Below are 22,713 nucleotides of genomic sequence, written 5' to 3' on the forward strand. Positions count from 1 at the left end.
AACCGTCTCCATGCCAACACTTAAACACGAAAATGGTGAAAGATATGAATAAAGGCAATTTGTTCCAGAATTGAAATGTTTCTGTTTTCTTTGGCTGGCTCTGTATTGCTGGAGTACAAACTTGTCAGGTTGATAAAGACGTGAAGTCAGAGGTCACATTGATGTACTATTTGTCGGAGACTGAAGGTTCAACTGAGCAGAAATGTTGCTCTGATCTATTTAAAGACAAATATTCCACTTTTTACATTTCTCTTTAATCTTTGTGTTTCAGGAATTTGCTGGCATCCAGCAAGCCTCAGAGTGGTGCTGTGAAAGCCCTTATTTTTAAAGGACTCTGCGTTCCTTGTCTCCCATTTCGGCCTGTTTACACAGCACTGATAGACATTATAGCAGCATCAGCGATGTATGGAATCTCTCAATCTTCTAACATGATACACCGAGGGTTAACACAGTGAGAAGAATACATTGTGAGCCAGATTCCTGAAAGTTGGAAGGAATAAAGCACTAAAATGAGCGATTGTTTATTCAGGAAGAGATGAATACATCAAACAAAGACAGATATAGTATTATTAACCCGGGGAAATCAAAGACATGTCATACATTAAAGAGAAATTAACTATGGATTGTGGGTGTATAATGACACATCAGTAGCCGTAAGCAACATGCAGACATCTGTTACTGGAAAGCACCCTCTGACCGGCACTTACCGTCACACGGTACAAGTTCACAGGTCACATCATTCGGCACATGCCTCTGACTGTGTATAAATCGGCCTTTGGTGTGGTAATGGGTGTAATTTACAAAAGGAGCATTCCAGCTTAACATTAACTTGTGTAAAACATTAATTTGTGGTAGATTTCTCTTTCTTTCTTTCTTTTTTTTTGCATGGCAGTAAATAAGTAAAAATAGGAGGGAATAAAAAAAATGTATTCAATATCACCATTTCTCCACCTCCTGCCCCCCTGTATGCTCACTAAACTGCATGCACAGATTTTACTAACAACATAAAACCATTTGTAAAGAATAAGTCTCTCTGCTTGTCACTCTCTCAGCGCGTCCCAAAGGTGGTAAAATAAGAGGTGTCGTTGCTTGTGAAAGTACACCCCATGCATCCTGGTTGATTGGCTAAGGGGTGCATGCTGCCTTTCTGATATGGCATCACCCAAAAGCCACAACTTTACTAAAAGTATTTTGTGTCTGTGTTACTCAGGTCTTCTCAATGTTTAGAACTTTATTATTTTTTAAGCCTAGTACTCCATGTACCATTTTTTAATCAATAACAACCCCTTAAGGTCAACATTTAATTCACCATGGCCTGTTCAGAAATATTCTGTGAGTAAACGTAACACAGGTAACTAAACAAAATTCTCCCAAATATTCATTTTTTTCTATTTATATTACTCCCAGCATAATTCATTGTTCCTCTAACAACCCTATCTGGAAATCCACCTCCAACCAATTGATGGTGAACCTTTTTCTTTCCCCTTTCTGGATGACATTCCGAAGCTGGAATATACCTTCTGAACTGAGCATGACTGGCAGATGACTTACCGAACGCGGTGCAGACAGATTTTCCTCATCTGATCGCCGATTTGGGCTCAAGGAGTGCAAGCTACGTTTCCGGCTATATGAGTATCTGTCCCTAGGAATAAATGCCAAAAAAAAAAACCACAATTAGGTGAAAACCCTTTTTATGAGAGCAAGTTGAAAGATTATTGGCACAAATTAAAATAATAGCAAGCTGTGTAATATTATAAGACATGCAATGTTTATTTCAGGTGCAATAAATGTCTACAATGCTTTAAGACATACAAGAACAGGTTTTTAGAATAACAATGCAAAGTTAAAAGGACACTATAGTCACCAAAACAACTTTAGCTTAATGAAGCAGTTTTAATGTATAGATCATGTCCATGCAGTCTCGCTGCTCAATTCTCTGCCATTTAGAAGTGAAATCACTTTGTTTATGAACCCTAGTCACACCTCCCTGCATGTGACTTGCACAGCCTTCCTAAACACTTCCTGTAAAGAGTCATCTAAAGTGTATCCTTCCTTTATTGCAAGTTCTGTTTAATTTAGATTTTCTTATCCCCTGCGATGTTAATAGCTTGCTAAATCCTGCAAGAGCCTCCTGTATGTCATTCAAGTTCAATTTACAGAGAAAGAGAGACAATTGTTTAAGGTATATTACAACTGATTGAAAGTGAAAACTGTTTTTTTCATGCTGTGTCAATCAGAGCCAGGGGAGGTGTGACAAGGGCTGCATAAACAGAAACAACGGGATTTAACTCCTAAATGGCAGTGAATTGAGCAGTGAAACCTGAGAAGCGTGATCTATACACTAAAACTGCTTCATTAAGCTAAAGTTGTTTAGTTGGCTATAGTGTTCCTTTAAAGTAATAGTAAAGTTTGTAATCAATCTGATATCATTTTAAAACATCTTCATTAAATATGACACTTCAACAAAAACACTGCATTCATGAAACAGCAATGTCATTAAATGTCATTAAACAGACACAGGTGAAAAAGATGTGTTAGCTATGGCAGCTTGCCCTGTAGGTTTAGGGTTACATGTGACTAGCCGGTATTTAGAGTGGCATGTGGTTACTGCCTTCAAGGTGCCCTGGACTGTAATTCTTAGCAGTCACAGCCAGGATTCAACAGTGTATACAAGATTAGTAAAGAGCTGAGTTGATAAGAAAATTTAATTTGCATAAAATGCCCTATTGGTGCCATTCCTAAAAGTAGTTGTGAGGTCAATGTGTAATATTATTAACTAAAATACGTACAAAAGTATAGATGAAAAATAAACAACATTATACGTTTCTCATCTCCTAGATTTAAAAAGAAAATACAACAAAACAACAAACAATTGCAGTGATACACACAATTATATTGACTGGTTAGGTTTAATATTGGTTTCCGAATGCCAGGGAATCACAGAGGCCATATATGTCCCTCGTTCCATGTAAATTGTAAAGATTACCACCTCTATAGGGAGTCTCTTCCCCACTACCACCAATGTTCCTAGCTGTGAGTATTAATCAGTGCAAGTCATGCAAGGGTCTATTGTCAGTGAGGCTGTTCCCGATTCATGTCAAGCCAGCAGGGATGAGATAAAGACTGTGTATTTCTTAAATAAACATGATGTACTTGTGTATTATGCTGGCCCCATCACAAGCCTGGGGAGCGTGAGGCTGCACTCTGCGCATTATGTTATTAATTACATTAGGCATGTCCAGCAGTGTTTATCCAACAATTTACTGCCAAAGTGATTGTAAAGCTTTCATGATTATCTTACAAAATGGAATGACATCTCTATTTACTTAAAATTAAATGTGAGTAACGTTTTCTGTGCCAAAGGGTCAAAAAAGCTAGCAAAGATAGATATTAGCATGCCTTCTGGCAGAGGGAGATTTAAAGGAGCAGTAACCATTATATTTAAACAGACAATCACGATCACTTAGAAATCACTTTGCATGCTGAATAGCGGACACTTAGTCTCTATGGTCTTCCATGCTTCACTCCCTGCACAGATAAGGGAAGACCAAAGAGACTGACTGTCGGATTTCGAACACTGTCCATCCCAACGTCCCAATGTATATGGCTAAACGATACTCTCATGTACTAAAAGGTAGGGTCGTAGGGATTAGGTTTTACTCATTTTTTTACATATTCTCTTTTCTTTCAAAACTTGATGAAATGATTGTAACGGATCGCCTGGCACCCCGACTGGGTACCTCCGTTAATGGATGCTCCTAGCACTTCCAGAGGACTCCAAGCACTCCACCAGACACCATAAGCACCGCAGGTTGCAGCTATCTCCCTTCAGAACGAAGCAGGAACAAGCTCTTACAAAGCCTAGCATAGCAATCCCTTGTAGCAGATTCCCCCAATAAGAGACAGGACTCAAGTTGAGGGTAAAAATAGAACACTCTGGCAGCTAGCTTGCAGCCCTTTTTATTAGGTGCTCCCATGAAGGGGAGGGACACACACAGTAACGTACATTAACCAATCACACAATAGTTACATCCCACACATAGCCCTCCCCTCTACCTGTAAACTAATTATCTGTACACACAGGAAAATACAATTATCATAGGTAGGGAAAATACAGTTGGGGGGAAGTAATCCAATTATCCAGGACTAGAGGCAGACTCCATCAACCACATGGTTGCAAAATGACATAAAACACTTTAAAATACATAAAGTCACATTTTACACATAACACACAGACATTTCACATATCCCCGGATAGCTCAGGTCTGAGTGCACATTATTAGGTGAATGGCACTCAGACCAACCGAATACAGTTTAATCGCCATGGAGCCAAAGTCTTTAATCACACGAATAGGCTCCATGGCATAGCTATCTGGGTTACCACAGCTCACACAGGGCAAGTACCAAATGACCCCACTGTATTTAAAGGGCCAGAATGAGTGACATACACTCTGGTATGGCCGAATACTGTTTTTAAAGGGCCCAATCTCCCAGGGCCATAGTCCAAAGGCAGCAGGCGGGCAGCCAGGCTTCTCCAATGCAATGTGGCGAGATTGCTCTCGTCACATCTCTCCCCTTTTCCAAACAGACTAACAGGGTATCTGACCTCCTGCCGGTCAGTGCCCTTGTTAGTCAAGCAGCCCACCCACAAAACAGAAACAGCAATACAGCACACCCACAATAACTGGTTACTACACCTGGGTAGAGGAGAAATTTGTCCATGTCCAGGTGCCTCACCATGGCTGTGTGGGGGACTGGTAGGCTGCCTTGGTGGGTTGCTGAGTGGGCAGAGACCAGCGGTACTCTGCCCTGATGCCAGCACTACCACGGTAGTAGTCTGGTTGAAGCCTGGTTGCTGGAGACCGACTGTCTCCCCTTTAGCTGCACTGCTCTGCTGCTGGAGACCGACTGTCTCCCCTTTAGTTACACAGCTCTGCTGCTGGAGACCGACTGTCTCCCCTTTGGCTAAACAGCCCTGTCGTGGGGGGGCAGGACCGACCATCCCTACCCCCTGTGTGGTAAGTGCAGAGACCACGGTCCCATCTGCACCGGTGGGGGGCTTACAGTCTCCCCCTGGTACATTAAGCTGCCGCTGGGGAGAGGAGGTAACAGGCTTCTCTCCCAATAGAACACTCTGCCGCTGGGGAAAGGAGACTGGGCTCTCTATTCCCTGCACATTACGGATCCGCCGCTGGGGAGAGGTGGTAGCAAGCTCCTCTCCCATACATACTTTCCGCCTTTGTGGAGGGAGACCGACTGTCTCTCCTCCCAATACAGTGCCCTGCTGCTGGGGAAAGGAGACTGGGCTCCTTATTCCTTGCTGGACACTCTGCCGCTGGGGAAAGGAGACTGGGCTCTCTATTCCCTGCATATCAATGATCCGCCGCTGGGGAGAGGTGGTAGCAAGCTCCTCTCCCATACATACTTCCATCATCTGTGGAGGGGGACCGACTGTCTCTTCTCCCAATACAGTGTCCTGCTGCTGGGGAAAGGAGACTGGGCTCTCTATTCCCTGCTGGACACTCTGCCGCTGGGGAGGAAGGACAGCACCTTCTGCTCCCTGGGGTACACACTGCCACTGGGGAGGAAGGAGGGCACATTCAGCTCCCTGGGACACACACTGCCGCTGGGGAGGAAGGACGGCACCTTCTGCTCCCTGGGGTACACACTGCCGCTGGGGAGGAAGGACGACACCTTCAGCTCCCTGGCGTTCACGCTGCCACTGGGGAGGAGGGATGCTGCTCTCCTCTCCCTGCAAAGTATACTTCCGCTGGGGAGGGAAGACGATGCTCTCCACTCCCTGCACTTCACACTGCCGCTGGGGAGGAAGGACGGCACCTTCAGCTCCCTGGAACCCACACTGCCGCTGGGGAGGAAGGACAGCACCTTCAGCTCCCTGGGACTCACACTGCCGCTGGGGAGGTTGGGGCCGAATGGAGCTAAGGAAGCGGTGGTAGTCCTGCTCCAAGGCCCACTCCCGAGTAACTTGGTAAGCGAGGTCTTGTCCCAACTCAATAGCTGAAGGCAAGGGCAGCATCTTTTTCTGGTACCGATAAATAGCCCAGTACCGTGACACCTCTGGACTCCCAAAGTCATCATCTTCCTGCATGGCCCTGAGCAACAGGCCGGGACCATAGTATCCCTCCCCCTCTGGCTGGACCTCCTCTGTCACCCAAGTGTCTCGCTGGACTGCGTACCACCACAGCGCCCGTTACGAGTCATCCCGTATCACCTCTCTCTGAACTAGGAACTCAAGGTATCTTACCCACTCCGTCAAGGGTTGTTCTCCTAGGATTCCCATCTGCCTGGCCACTTGTTGCTGCCAGCGCTGTGCTCTATTTGGAAGCTTCTTCCTCCGCCGCAGCTGTGCGACCTCCAGGGACTCCTGCCAGAGCTCTTGCATTATAGTCTCTCTATAACTCAGTTCCACCTTGTCTGACACACGACCATATTTTTTCAGTGTGTCTTGCAATCTCCGCTGGAACTCCTCCACGTATGGGGTCGCTGTGTAGGGGCTTCCAAACTCCATGCTGCTGTGAACAGGGGCACTGTACAGATACTAGCGTTGCCCTCAATTGTAATTCCACACGTTACCAGTGTCTCCGAGCTGCTTCTCCTCGCACTAGGACGCCATCCCACCGCTGCCACCAATGTAACGGATCGCCTGGCACCCCGACTGGCTACCTCCGTTAATGGATGCTCCTAGCGCTTCCAGAGGACTCCAAGCACTCCACCAGACACCATAAGCACCGCAGGCTGCAGCTATCTCCCTTCAGAACGAAGCAGGAACAAGCTCTTACAGAGCCTAGCATAGCAATCCCTTGTAGCAGATTCCCCCAATAAGAGACAGGACTCAAGTTGAGGGTAAAAATAGAACACTCTGGCAGCTAGCTTGCAGCCCTTTTTATTAGGTGCTCCCATGAAGGGGAGGGACACACACAGTAACGTACATTAACCAATCACACAATAGTTACATCCCACACATAGCCCTCCCCTCTACCTGTAAACTAATTATCTGTACACACAGGAAAATACAATTATCCAGGACTAGAGGCAGACTCCATCAACCACATGGTTGCAAAATGACATAAAACACTTTAAAATACATAAAGTCACATTTTACACATAACACACAGACATTTCACATATCCCCGGATAGCTCAGGTCTGAGTGCACATTATTAGGTGAATGGCACTCAGACCAACCGAATACAGTTTAATCGCCATGGAGCCAAAGTCTTTAATCACACGAATAGGCTCCATGGCATAGCTATCTGGGTTACCACAGCTCACACAGGGCAAGTACCAAATGACCCCACTGTATTTAACCCCTTAAGGACACATGACATGTCTGACATGTCATGATTCCCTTTTATTCCAGAAGTTTGGTCCTTAAGGGGTTAAAGGGCCAGAATGAGTGACATACACTCTGGTATGGCCGAATACTGTTTTTAAAGGGCCCAATCTCCCAGGGCCATAGTCCAAAGGCAGCAGGCGGGCAGCCAGGCTTCTCCAATGCAATGTGGCGAGATTGCTCTCGTCACAATGATTATTATATTAAAAACTAGTTTTGGGGTGACAATAGTCCTTTAAACCGATACTAAAAGTAATCAGATCACTTGAACTCAATGAAGTGGTTCCAGTCCCCTTAACCCTGCAATGTAAAACATTGCAGTGTACTCACATTGCAGTGTTAAGACTGTCTCTGGTTGCTGGTTTCCAGACAGCCACCAGTGGCACTTACAGCAGTTTCACCCAGTTTAACTCTGTGAAATGATGCTGGACGTCCTCACAGTGTGCACGTGTCTTTCAAATACCCATAGGAAAGCATTGATTCAGAGAAGGCCTAATGCGCACAACAACGTCAGAAGATGCAAAGACAGACCTCAACGCAAAAATTTTAAAGGGTTTTAAATTGTTCACTGCAGCGGTGGGGGGGGGGGGGGGGGGGGAGGAACATTGTATTCCTAACACTAAAGTGCTTCTTTAAGGAACAGACACAACGTATGCCAACATTCCTAGTTCTCGTGAAAACTCCCTTTAATGTCTACTATTTCACACAAATTTAACGGTAAGTCCATTTGTTTGAAAAATCCTTCTTTGTTCAGAACTATGGAACACGTCAGTTATTTATGAATTATGAGATGCATAAAAAAAAAAAATAAGAAGAAGAATAAGTGCTATCATAGGTCAGTTTTATTCCCAGCAGCCTTTAAATTAAAGCAAATGCATAGATAGTATAGTAGAGAAGACAAAGCCTTTAAAGAACAATGATCTGCCGTGATGGTGAAACTCATTGTTTGCAAAAGAGGAACGAATACCATAAAAAAGGCCACACTATTTATTTTTTAACAATGTGAGTAGTTTAGCTAACATTAAAACAGTGAGGAATTAAAATACAAAATATATGTCACTATAGTCACTATAGTCACCCAAACAACTTAAACTTTAATCACACACAGGAGGCTCCTTCGCAGGATCTAGCAAGCTATTACCAGAGCAGGAGATAAGGAATTCTAAATTAAACTGAATGTGCAATAACAGAAGTTTAAACAATAGACCTTTCTTTACAGGAAGTGATTAGGAATGTTGTGTAAGTCACATGCAGGGAGGTATGACTAGGGCTGCAATAAAGTGATTTAACTCCTAGATGGCAGATAAGAGATGTGGGACTGCAGGGACATGATCTATACACCAAAACAGCTTAATTAACATACAGTTACTTTAATGCCTATAGTGTCCTTTTAAAAAAAACATGTACCGTATATACTCGAGTATAAGCCGAGTTTTTTAGCACATTTTTTGTGCTAAAAAACCCCAACTCGGCTTATACTCGAGTCAATAGTCTGTATTATGGCAATTTGCATTGCCATAATACAGACTGGGGGAGAGGGGGGCTGGCAGAGCTGTAACTTACCTGTCCTGCAGCTCCTGTCAGCTCTCTCCTCCTCCGCGCCGTCCGTTCAGCACCTCGGTCAGCTCCCAGTGTAAGTCTCGCGAGAGCCGCGGCTCTCGCGAGACTTACAGTGTGAGCTGACAGAGGTGAGCTGCACGGACAGCGCGGAGGAGGAGAGAGCTGACAGGAGCTGCAGGACAGGTAAGTTACAGCTCTGCCAGCCCCCCTCTCCCCCCACTGAACTGCCAATGCTGGACCACCAGGGAAGGAGCCCCCCTCCCTGCTATGTATCAAGCAGGGAGGGGGGACGAAAAAAATAATAATTAATAATAATAAAAAAAAAATAATAATAATGAAATAATAAATAATAATACTAAAATAATAATAATTAAATTAAATAAAAAAATAATAAATAATAATACTAAAATAATAATAATTAAATTAAATAAAAAATAATAAATAATAATAAAAAAAATTCAAATAATAAAAAAAATTAAAAAAACATTGCCCACCCCCACCAAGGCTCTGCAACACACACACACACACACACACACACACTGCATTCATACACACACACACTGCACTCATACACACACACTGCACTCATAAGCACACACTGCACTCATACACACAATGCACTCATACACACACTGCACTCATACACACAATGCACTCATACACACAATGCACTCATACACACACTGCGCTCATACACACACTGCACTCATACACACACTGCACTCATACACACACACTGCACTCATACACACACACTGCATTCATACACACACACTGCACTCATACACACACGCTGCACTCATACACACACGCTGCACTCATACACACACACTGCATTCATTATACACACACTGTAAATAAATATTCAATTAATATATTTTTTTTAGGATCTAATTTTATTTAGAAATTTACCAGCAGCTGCTGCATTTCTCACCCTAGTCTTATACTCGAGTCAATAAGTTTTCCCAGTTTTTTGGGGTAACATTAGGGTCCTCGGCTTATATTCGGGTCGGCTTATACTCGAGTATATACGGTATTATTGATAATAATATTTAGGTTCAAATAAAATGTTTGACTACAATTTGCTATTAAGATTTAAAATCGCAAAAATACACTGTTTAGTAAATAATCTGTTTGCAGCTTGGGTTTATTCAGAATTTTAACGTACTGTAAAATTATGCCAAAACCAGCAGATTTGAAAACATTCTCTAATTCGGCTATAGTCACAGCTTGGCTATTTTAGCTTGAATATTGCAATTCGGTTTACAATTTATTACATTTTAGTGTTTAGAAAATAAACACCTAGGAAACTGTGGCAAGCACACAGACAAGGATCCATCCTTTATTTGTAAGATACAGGAGTCCTCTGACTGTTGCATGGGTGAAAGAGCTTGATGACATTATCACTATGCCTAAACGTTATCAGAGCGGCCAGCAAGCAGGAGAGGCCTTTGAGTTTAAACCGTGACCAGCAGATGGCTGTAAAAAGGCAGAGCAATCTGCAAATGGAAAGGACAGCTCTCTTGCAAGCCATTTCTGAAGTGAAAAGCATATCGCCACTTTCAGAGAATTTTGCAAAAACAACAAAAGACGTCTGACTGCATATTGTATATGTCAATATAGCTAGACCAGAAAAATTTGCCAACTCAGCTATTTAAGCAGTTAGTCTTTTTGTGCTAAAAGTATTTTTTTTTCCTTTTCTGCTCTCAACAATTCCCTGTTTAGGGAATAGACCCCACTGTGTCTAAGATTTTTTTTAATGTGTTATTATTGGAAGTTTTCAGATACAACAAGGATTACACAGACATTAATGTAGAAAGAGCATTGCGTCTTGAAAATCATTGGTTACGTAAATACAATGAGCAAGCGTTCATGCCATGACTTGACATATATCAATACTTTGACTGGAAATCTCTGTCTTTTCCCAAAACTGCCAATTCTAAGCATTTTTAATGCGATGTTTACTCAACCCATATATTTTGCAAGTATAGAGTTTGTGAGGTCTGAAAAATACGATATATAAATCCACATCGCTGTAATTACCTATATCCTAGGACTGTACTCCTCCTTCTTAGCTCTCTGTCAATCATTGCTATAAGTTCTGCCCTTTGCACCTGTCAGTCACCATAGAGAGAAACAATGATGGCTTGTTCTAAACAGTGCAATGTGCCTGCTGCTTCCACTGGTTTCCATGGCGACTGCCTCACTGTTAGTACTTTGGACCACATTTCAGTAACACTTTTTATATATAAAACTCCCACTGTTTTAGTTTCTGAACACTTCATCATAAGACTTTATATCCTGGAGCATTTTGGTATAAACTGCCTGCACAACACTCCAACAATACAAATAAAGATATTTACTTGTAATGCGTGAGTGTTCCTTTAATTTACATTTAAAAGACTACAGAACATCACCTAAAAAAAAAAGATTAGTACAGTTATAGGTGATTTTTACTCATTGGTGTAACAGTTCCCCTTTAAGACTTACAAAGCGTCTTGGGCGGGGGTGGTTTATGCTTATTTCAGTTGGCTATAGGTAGGCAACCTTTGGCATTCCAGATGTTGTGGTCATCTGCCATAACTCCCCCACAGCCATAATACTGGCAAAGGATCAGGGGAAATGTGGTCCACAGGTGCTGCCTACCCCTGATACAGAGCATCAACTCATAACTTGTCTTTCAATGTGGCTCTCCAAGTATCTGCATTAATATGTAAGCACCTGATAAAGCCGATATTTGTGGATCTGTCTGAGCACTACCTTCCCTGTCAGTATAGACAAGGTTGAGAGAAGGAATACCAGTGTGTAAATGGAAGCTTATTCAACACAGCACAGCATGTACCTTTATTACAGTGCACAGGTTAGCCAAACAGCAGAAAGACAGCCCCACCTAGTGGTCAAGGCAACACAGTGAAACATTAATTGAACCTCTCATGTTACAATCCCACATTCGTATTAGGTTTATTCCCTAAATCAACATATTCTCTTTTTTTGTCCTACAATGGGAAATTCCCTTGCCAAATCTGCACTATTGTCAAACCAGTAAATAAATTGGTGGGCAATTTCTAGCAATGGTACAGTCAACTAGAACAAAGGACACTGTAAATCTATGACACTAAATACAGATAGGAGGTTATTAGTTAGGTAAACATTAAGGACTGTAACCACTATAGTGTGCTAGAGTGGTTATGGTGGCAGTTAGTCACGCCAATGCAATTAGTCAAACTATTTGCCTGGGGTTTGCCAGGTGCCAGTTGCAGACTCCTGTACGGAGCTTCCATTAGCTCCACTGAGGTAAGCCTTGCAATGAGGGGCTAGCTCATAGGCTGAGAGTGTCCTGCGCTACAGGGCCTAGCTAAGTGAAGGGGTCTTCCGGGGCACCAGCGGGGTGACCAGGGGGTGATCCGCAGACCCAGAGTAAGTTTTCAAACTGTTCGCCAATCTCTGGGAGAGCACCAGGTCACTCCTGGCACCATAACCACTGCAGTGGGCAGCAGGGATTACAGTACATGGAGCGTTCCTTTAAAGACAGACAGGCAGCAACATGCAATCACAGCCTCATGGCATTTGTAGGGGAAACGGACTGGATGGTTAACACACACTAGATCAAAGTGAATGACATGAACAGGGATAGCATTTCCCCACAGCGTATTGTGCAAGCTATAACGATTCTTGGACACCCTGAGGCTCAAACAAATTCTTGACGTGTTACTAAACCTCACCTTATCACAGTGATTTTTCTCAATCATATAGAAATGAGCAACAATGAACAACACAAACTCAGCAGACTTTATAAATCAATACAGATATAAATCTATTCATAAATCTATAGAGTGAAATTCAAACTGTAGGCCAAACTAGACTAATTCTCCAAGTCAATTCCAATTTTTTGGCCTAAAATGTGAAATTCAGTTTGATGGCATGTCAATTCCAATTTCATTTCCCTATAGAAATGCTGTATGAAACGTTTCTCTGGAGCAAAGTGATTAAAGTGGAGTAATCAGCAAAAATACTTATTTGGTGTCCATGGTAACTGTGAAACATTCAGAATTTTGCTCCAATACTAGTCGTCCAGTGTATTATTTATTAGTTGGCAGGGATGGTGGTACTTGTTGTATTTAACCAAAAATAAATAATATTTCAACTAACAGCATTCATTTTTGGCACTCTGGGGTAGACGTCACATGCAGGAATCAAAATATACCTAAAATGATCTTTATTGGCTTAAAAAAATAAGCAACCTGGACTCAAAATCAATGTAGTTTACTGCAGTCTTATGATGCGCACTGGAGAAAACGACCCAAAGAAAACTTCAGGGTGCTGTCACCTTGATTTATGTTGAAGACCTAATAATTGGGGATAGACTGTCTTAGTGTTGCATAAATCAATTGGGAACCCAACATTTCTTACAATGTGTCAGGACACTTACAGAAAAGGAAAAAAAAAACAACATAAGAAAGCAACATCACTGATACTGGCTCAGCCGAGACTGTGCAATGTACTTCCCCGGAGGTTCCAAAATGACTGACCATGCTGAGTGGGACTTGCTAAAGGCATTTGACCAGTTGTGCAATCATTATTGGAATAAATTGGCTCCAAATCTACACCTAACATAGCACAAAATTTTTCAGTGCCATGTTCCCACTTATCGAGCCAGAGGCTACGAAGGGTCTCAGGCTCCCCATTCCCAGCAGTTACATGGTGCTAAATGGGAGATTTAGGGAGCATGGTGACTGGGGAGCATGGTGCCGCTGCCTGTAAGCAGATCTGGAGGCCGGTTGGCACTTTACTAAAAATCTTGGCAACTATGCCTGGTGACACAGAGACAACGTCATTAATGGCTCTTAACTTCCCAGGTACCCAGCTGTCCTTTGAAGGGGAGTGGGACAATCTTCCAGGACACTTGCTCTGGACACAGTTCGTTTTCGGTGTTCAGATTTTTATTTTACCTGGTTTTATTATCTATTTGCCATCTCAACCGATGACTTATTAAGCCCGTGAGACAAGATTAGAATGCCTGATTGCTAGACAGTTTCATGCTCTGTTATAGCTAATACACAAGAGTTCTATAATATCTAAATATGAGAAGTCTTTTTAAGCCAGAATTATACGTGACATGTACAGTCTAACACTCTTGCTAACTATGCTGATATATCCTGGTACAAGAAAAATGTATAGAGAAAGTGAGCAAAATAGAGGGATGCATTTAAAATGTTGCTGTCTGGTTTTCAACGCAGACTTATTGGAGCGATGCTATTATAAATATAAGGACATTACAGCACAGCTAACAACAGAGCCGTTTATAACATTGGCTCTAAGATAGGATTTGGGTCAGGGTGGGGTTACGGGGTTTAGCGTTAAGGTGAATTAATCAAAGTAGACCTGTCCATCTACAGGTATCCACCTGTGTCAAAGCAGTAAAGTAAGTTTTGTAAAGGTGGATGAAAAGAGACCTACCAATAGGGGGAACCCAACAAAATACACACCATGTAATAACTATAGTCTAATATGCCTAGCCATATTGTACGGAAACCAGGAAGGAAACCTACAGGGCTCTGGTGAATTGCTCCTCTTGTGAAACTACTTATTTACCACATTGCATTTACAAATAATATTGGACACTACAAGAAAAGTTCTTCCCCCTTGAATTGTTTTGATTTTTTCCTTCTATCTAGCAAAAGCTTTATTGCTTTTAAATTGTGTTTTTTAGTAAGTCCCCTTTTTTAGGCCTGAGTTATTCAATAAAACATAATTTATATACCTTGTTCTTTTATACTTAGTGGCCTAGTTTGGTCTTATGTGGCTAGGCATATTAGACTATAGTTAAGATGTGTAAAGGACATACTGTTGGGTGAAAAATGAGAGGTCCAGTGCACCCCCAACACTTTCCCCCAATTCCATAAAACAAGTCTAAAAAGGAAAGGACTAAACTAGGTTTAACACATTTTTCCAGCATGAATTCACAAGCCGCATATGTAGGAAAGGCAAAGGGAGAGCTGTATGTATTTCCAAGACATAAAAAGTTAGAGAACAAACTGTAAAACGTGATAAATATAAACTGATTTTACACAGTGATCAAAAATGAAACACAGAGCGAGAAAAAAAAAATCTTCGAAGATCAAAGAAGCTTTTCAAAGGACAGCTCGGAGTGGCTGCACAATTTATGAGACAGAGCTAAACTTTGGTTCTGAGCACTAATAAATTATTCACTACAAAAACACACATATGTCACTGTAATATAAACTACTCCAAGCTCAGTGGGATGGGGTGAGATGGAGAGGGAGCCTCCTCTGTAGAGCTGATGCAAAACTCCTTAAACATGCAACGGAGCTGGGCTCGTCAACTAAACCACTGAATCATATGCCCCTTACGTTCATTAATGTCTAACCACAATTGATTCGATTGCTAGCTCTTAAAACTAGGTTCTTAGAGCGGTCGCTCTGCCCAGCTACAGTCCGAGCGAGGCTTGTACCAGGAAGACTGGGAGTTGTACGTTTCTCAAGACATGCTGTGAATGGGGAACTACTGATAACGCTCTCAGCGGCTCCAAGTCCGAGGCTTTCGGATTCATGCCATGGACTGCGGTGGATCGAGCTGGAGAGAGTTTGGTAATGGTTTAACCCCTAAGCAGTTGTTATGGTATCCTGAGCATTTCTTTAATAATAAAGTATCTTACAGTACAGTCAAGCTCTTGGGAATGCTATGGAATAAACAGCATATTTTTATAAACAGCAAGTTGTTATGCTATTAAAGGAACATTCTGGCCCCTGACTTTCTTCCTCTGGCTACTGCTAATAAGGAGGACTTTGCTGGGCAATCTTGATAGGCTATATACAAATTCTCTAAATGGGCAGCCAGTGATAGGCTGAGAATATCAACTCAGCAATTTAACCTCTTAAAAGAGAAACTGGACCCAGACACTCCTGACCCCATTAAAAAAAAAAAAAATTGTCTAGGCTTCAACAGCCTTTATAGCTCAATGTACCTGTCGGGAAAGCCCCCCCAAAAAAATTACAAAAAAAAAAAAAACACAAGGAGAAATTAAAATAAATAAATGAATAAAAAAAATCAGCGTTGGTGCCCACACATATAGCACTATAACCACTACAATGAGTTGCAGTGGTTAAGGACAATGCTTAAAGGAATACTACAGTCCCCTAAACCATTTAATCGCAATGAAATTATCTGGGTGCCGTGGTCCTGTAGTTTTAACCCTGTAATGTACATTTTTTAGAAACTGCACTGTTTACATTGCAGGGTTAAATCCACCTATAGTGGTTGTCTTCCTGACAGCCACAAACAGCACTTCCTCCTCCCGACCGACTAAAACTCCGCCTTGGAATTAAAGGCTGCTGATCGCACCATTTTATCGGCGGAGTGCGGTGTTTGGTTGCGCATGCCTAATTCCAATCGATTGTTTTAGATTGTGGATGCTGACATCATTGGAGGCTGCAGCGGAGGAGTCCCGGTGCTGGAAAAGGAGGTAATCATTGTTTAACTTTTTTTAAATCCAGACGGGCTCAACAGAAGGGAAACTATAGTTTCTATGTAATGATTGTTATTTTTGGGACCATAGGTTCCCTTTAAATCTCCAAGCTGGAAATTATTGGAAAAAATATTCTACTTTGTTTATTATGCCCTAAAAAGAGGTAATTTTACTTACCATAAATTCCTTTTTTCTTAGTATAGTGGCAGTACTCACAAGTGGGATGTTCCTTCCGGTCTTGGACAAGAAGCTCCCCCTTCTTTGAGATTGATAGCTGTGCTCCACCTGCTGCCTCCATAAAACCTGTAAGCCCTGATCACACACCAGTAATAAAAAATAACCAAACGGAGACCGAGTAATGCAAATTCATTTAATCCATATTAAAGCGGAGGGAAAGCCAGTACTGCCACTATACTAAGAAAAAAAGAATTTACAGTAAGTAAAATTACTGTTTTTCCCTTCGTATAGTGGCAGTACTCACACGTGGGATATAGCAAGATCCCTGCAACAAAATAAAGGGTGGGGACTCAGCAGGCCACATCTTGCAGCACCTTACGCCCAGAGGCAGCCTCAGATGATGAGAATATGTCCAGCCTATAATGCTTGATAAAGGTATGTAATGAAGACCAAGTAGCAGCTTTGCAGATGTCTTCAGGTGATGCTGCTGCTCTTTCAGCCCAGGAGGTCGCCATAGCCCTAGTGGAATGAGCCTTTAATGGGAATCTAAGAGGAATCCCTTTGGAGTGATAGGCCAACCTGATGGTATTTGTCAGCCATCTAGCTAACGAGGGTCCGGAGACAGCACAACCCTTATATTTGCCTTGAAAGTAGACAAAGAGATGATCTGAGGATCTAAACCCCTGAGTCTTCCGAAGGTAGATCTTCAGGGATCTCATAACATCCAGGAGATGCCACTTTCTTTCCAGATCTGATTTAGGTGATTGACAAAAGGCCGGCAGAATAATAGGCTGGTTAATCGCAGCACTCGATATAACCTTGGGCAAAAAAAAAGGCCTGGGATGCAGTACCACTTTTTCTTGATGAAATATGGTGAACTCCGGAGAAGAAGATAGAGCTCGGATCTCGCCTATTCTCCTAGCGGAGGTGATAGCCACCAGGAAGGCCGTCTTGAAGGTAAGCAGCTTGATGGGGACTTGAAGTAACGGTTCAAACGGTGGTTCACAAAGGGCTTGAAGAACCAGAGACAAATCCCAGGTAGGAAAAGGAACCAGCTTGGGAGGCCTCTTCAACCGTATGGACTTAATAAACCTTCGTACAAGCATGTTTGAGGCAATGTCACGAACCAGGAAGAGCTGAAATCTGGCCTTTGAGCGTAGATACCCCTAGGCCGGCTTCAAACCCATCTTGCAAAAAAGAAAGAATTTCCGGGACTGAGGCTTTGGCAGGATCCGAACCCCAAAGTGAACACCAGGTTCTGAACTTCATCCAAACCCTGAAATAGATTTTCGAAGTGGACAAGCGGACAGAGGACAGCAAAACGTCACATAAATGGTAAGAAAGACCATGACCTTGAAGGATCATCCTTGCAGCAACCATGCCATCAGGTGAAACGGGTTTCTACGGAAGAGTCACATTCTCTAAAATGTGAGAAGAGACTGGGAGATGCCAACGTGAGATGGTCATGTTTTCTACTTCTGAAAACCAACTTCTGTTCGGCCAGAAGGGTAGGACTGCCAAAATTCTTGCCTTCTCCCATCTTATTTTCTGAACAATCCGTGGTATAAGAGCGATAGGAGGAAAAACATAAGCCATGTCGAAGTTCCAAGGGATCGATAGACCGTCTAGGACATCTGGGTAATCTCCTGTACGGAGAGAAGCAAATCTTTGTACTTTTCTGTTTCTCCTTGTGGCCAACAAGTCTATCTTTGGCCTGCCGAAGCGAGAAACCAGCTCCAAGAAAACTTGGTTTGATAGCGCCCAGTCTGCCTGAGACCAATGGCTTCTGCAATAATGTTTAGAGACCCTCTGATGTGGGTAGCCGATATTGCGAGAAGATTCGCTTGGGCCCAGGACATTATGCGGTAGCAGAGATCTTGTAGAGCTTTTACCTTTGTGCCTCCTTGGTGATTCAAATAAGCCACCGTAGTGGCATTGTCCGACTGAATCCTCACTGTCTGATTGGTGATGACTGAGCTGAAGGAAACCAGAGCCTTCCAAACCGCTTTTAATTCCCTGAAATTTGAGGAAGCGCATGCCTCTTCTCTGTTCCAAAGACCTTGATGGAACTGAGAACCTAGATGGGCGCCCCAACCCATCTGGGAGGCATCTGTGGTTATCGTAATCCACTGTTTCTGTGCAAACGATAGGCCCTTTGAGATGTTGCTTCTGTCTTTCCACCAGTTCAGTTGTCTTTTCACCCCCTCGGATAGGGGAGTCTAGATCTTCCTGTTTTCGTGTCCATTGGGAAAGAATGTCCCATTGCAATGGTTTTGATTCCGCCTTTGCCCAGGCTACTGCCGGGATTGCAGAAGTGAGGAGGCCTAATTACCTCATAGCATCCCTGATTGAGCTGTGCGCATGCGTAATGCCGACGAGGAGGACCGCCCGGGAACTCCTCGAGGAAGCCACAGAAATTGCAGTATCCGGTCGCGTTCCGTAACGCGAGACCGGAAGTACTGTGCCACTCAGTTCCCACCCGGGGAGCTATCGGGCACTCACCTCCCCGATCAGCAGCCTGTGCTGATTGCACCATTCTCCACCAGACTGGGGGAACCTGTCAGTCCCGTTTGCCGGGACAAGAAGAACTGGTGTGTGATCAGGGCTTACAGGTTTTATGGAGGCAGCAGGCGGAGCACAGCTATAAATCTCAAAGAAGCGGGAGCTTCTTGTCCAAGACCGGAAGGAACATCCCCACTTGTGAGTACTGCCACTATACGAAGGGAAAAAAATCATATGTCATTTATTCACAATTCCTTCTTTAGCGAATACCTCCCAACAGCCCAATTTCAATGTTAACCAGCAGCAGAGTTATTTCTTTGTTGATTTAAATGTGTCATTATTTTCTCTCTCATGTATAGACATAATATTTCAAGCAGACTGAACCTGGATCCAGTTAGTAAAAAGCAATAAAAGATTGAAAACATAAGAAATACATAAGGTAGGCACGGTCCCGTAAAGAATATATAAACATAAACTAAAAAAACAAACAAAAAAAAAGTAACAGACTAGTGTATTTATACACACGAACATCCCAACAAGGTTTTTCCTTTGATTGCTGATGCAGTGGGGCTTATTCACTAACTTGACAAAATCTTAGTTCAAACTGAGGTCCCAGCTCAAAGGAAACAGAAAATAGCATTCCCAGGAATAAAAAGACAGAAAATAGACTAAACGTCCACCATTCTCAATAAGAGATAAGTTACCAGGAAAAAAAACTTTCTTAATTGAGCAAGCAAAATTACGAATAACATATAGTAATAGACAAGACAAATCATGTGAATAATACCAAGTAAGAAACGATAAATAAATATCAGTGAAAAAAAAGAAACACACCGGATCCATAAAGCACTTTAACTTGCTAAAATGCTTTATGTGTGAGGTATGTATCCGCTTTTTCAAAATAAATTTACAGAAAGTGTTTATTGAACTTTGTTGCACCCCCGTGGCTTTCAATCAGACAACCAGTCACGTTACTTGCTGGTTGTTTATCTCAGTGGAGTTAAACTCAAGAGACAGCAATTGCCCAGAGCACCTGCCTTGCAAAGACTTCTCACTGAGCTGCATTGGGAAGGCTGTGATTGGACAGCCACAGAAAGTCAGGGAAGCGTTAGGAGGGAAAAGGCAGTATTTACAGCAAAAAGCCTACAGGGACAGGCTATAGATACCAGAACAACTACAATAAGCTGAGACGGGGGGTATGATAGAAACATTTCAATACATAAAGGGAATCAACACAGTAAAGGAGGAGACTATATTTAAAAGAAGAAAAGCTACCACAACAAGAGGACATAGTCTTAAATTAGAGGGGAAAAGGTTTAAAAATAATATCAGGAAGTATTACTTTACTGAGAGGGTAGTGGATGCATGGAATAGCCTTCCAGTTGAAGTGGTAGAGGTTAACACAGTAAAGGAGTTTAAGCATGCATGGGATAGGCATAAGGCTATCCTAGATATAAGATAAGGCCAGGGACTAATGAAAGTATTTAGAAAATTGGGCAGACTAGATGGGCCGAATGGTTCTTATCTGCCGTCACATTCTATGTTTCTGGAATAAAAGTTTAGGTTCCCGTCCCACTCTCTCTGTAGAGTTACTTTTTCGGCACCGCAGCACCAATCACACAGTAGCTGGCCCTGCCCCTATGGTTGCGAAGATGCAGAGCGTGGAGATACTGAACACACAGTGCAAGTTCAACACTGGACTAGAAGTACATCTAGTGGCTGTCTGAGTGACTGTAACTAGAGGTGTTACTAGGCAGCAATGTTAACACTTTTCATTGCTCAGCCTCCAGGGACATGCTTTAGACACCAGAACCACTACATTAATCTGTAATGGTTCTGGTGACTATAACATTCATAACCAACTAAGAGGATATTGAGGTTCTCATTAAAGGGACACCAGAACAACTACAGCTTATTGAATTTGTTCTGGTGAGTAAAATCATTACCTTCAGGCTTTTTGCTGTAAACACTGTATTTTCAGAGATAATGCAGTGTTTACATTACAGCTTAGTCATAACTTCACTGGCCACTTCTCAAATAGCCGTTAGAGATCCTTCCTGGGTCATGGCTGCCTAAAATGCATCCAAACATTCAGTATTTCCTCCCTCTGCATGCAGACACTGAACTTTCCTCATAGAGATTCATTGATTTAATTCATCTCTATGAGGAGATGCTGATTGGCCAGGGCTGTGTTTGAATCATGCTGGCTCTGCCCCATCTGCCTCTTTGTCAGTCTCAGCCAATCCTATGGGGAAGCATTGTGATTGGATCAGGCAAGCACTTCTGATGATGTCAGCAGACTGCGTGTTTTTTTTTTTGGTTTTTTTTAGGCAAACAGCATGCAGATTTGCAGCTTCTGGCTTAAATACAGTAAGATTTTGCTATATTTATGGAGTCATGAGGGGCCATGGGGGGCTAGATGGTTGTTTTAACACTATAGGGTCAGGAATACATGTTTATGTTCCTGACCCTATAGTGATCCTTTAAACTCACACAGGCAAACATAGAGGAATTTCTTGACCCCCTCTCCCCCCCCCACTCCACATCCCCCCCATATTTGCTTACACAGGGCCTCACAATATTAACAGCTTTACCTGGATGTCGAGGTTTCATTCTTCAGAGGTGATCTCCCAGACTCGGCTGATGTTATATCTGTATCCTCTAAGTTTCCTGCCACCCAGTCCAGCAACTCGCCAGAACTAGTGCTCTGAAATCTTGTGAAGTTTGGCTCATCAAAATAAATGGACTGTAGAGAAATTTAAAAAGATATATTTAAAAAAATATATATATATATATATTTTGAGATATTTGTTTATATATTATATATATTTTTAATGTGTTTTTTTTTTTTAAATGTTGAAAAACTTTACCTAAAAATATTAGATCATTTGGAAAGTGTACCTAATAATATTAAATCGAGGCCATTATCAGAATAGAATAAAAAAAAATTCAGAACTATTTCAGTCTCATTTCTACAATTAACCAAATGTCAGTGTTATATGTAGTGAACATTCTTGAACATTTATTTTTGTGCAGAGACCCAAGTGAAGTACATGACATCAGTATGACCCATTTATAATGTGCAATATAAAACAAAAATGAATATCTGGTTAGACTCTTCCCAGTGTGATATGGGGCCCAGTTGAGCAGTCGAAAGCAGTGCTTCTTTAATAAATTACTTACTGTGAGTATTTGCTAAACAATATTGTGTGCTTGATCCAATGAGGACCCACAGGAAATAGGGTAAATATCTAGTACCTTACCTAAGTAAGTAATATAATAAGTATCTGGTGTGAAAGAATAATAGGGACCATATTGTCAGGTCCCTTCTTGTCGCATTGCGTCCAGGGAATCTTTTTCTTAAAATTTATATTTTAAAAGTATTTAACTATCTGCAGATATCTGGTTATTTGCCTGCAGAAAGCAAACAAATCTCTGAATGTGGCTCCAACTATGTCAGTTTGAAGGCAATTCTGTAAATTATCAGTGTTTTCTTTTGAAATTTGTTTTTATCAGACACTCATTTGCTAATGTATTTCCGAAATTACCAATTTGGTTAGTAAATATCCAATTGGCAAATTCAGAGCTCACCGAAATTAACAATTTGGTTAGTAAATGTCCAGTTAGCAAATTCC

General features: G+C 42.2%; 1 protein-coding gene across 1 annotated transcript in view; it reads right to left on the minus strand.

The window, feature by feature from the left end:
- The window catches only part of CEP112 (centrosomal protein 112), a 243,236-nt gene that overhangs the window by 210,995 nt on the left and 9,528 nt on the right, over positions 1–22,713 (minus strand). Inside the window, exons 4-5 of the mRNA XM_063456123.1 lie at positions 21,673–21,824; positions 1,552–1,642 (exon numbers count right to left, since the gene is read on the minus strand). Of these exons, the coding sequence (XP_063312193.1) occupies positions 1,552–1,642; positions 21,673–21,824 (243 nt within the window). The remainder of the gene's footprint in view (positions 1–1,551; positions 1,643–21,672; positions 21,825–22,713) is intronic.

Source organism: Pelobates fuscus, chromosome 5 (genome assembly GCF_036172605.1).
Source record: "Pelobates fuscus isolate aPelFus1 chromosome 5, aPelFus1.pri, whole genome shotgun sequence".
NCBI classification, from domain to species: domain Eukaryota; kingdom Metazoa; phylum Chordata; class Amphibia; order Anura; family Pelobatidae; genus Pelobates; species Pelobates fuscus.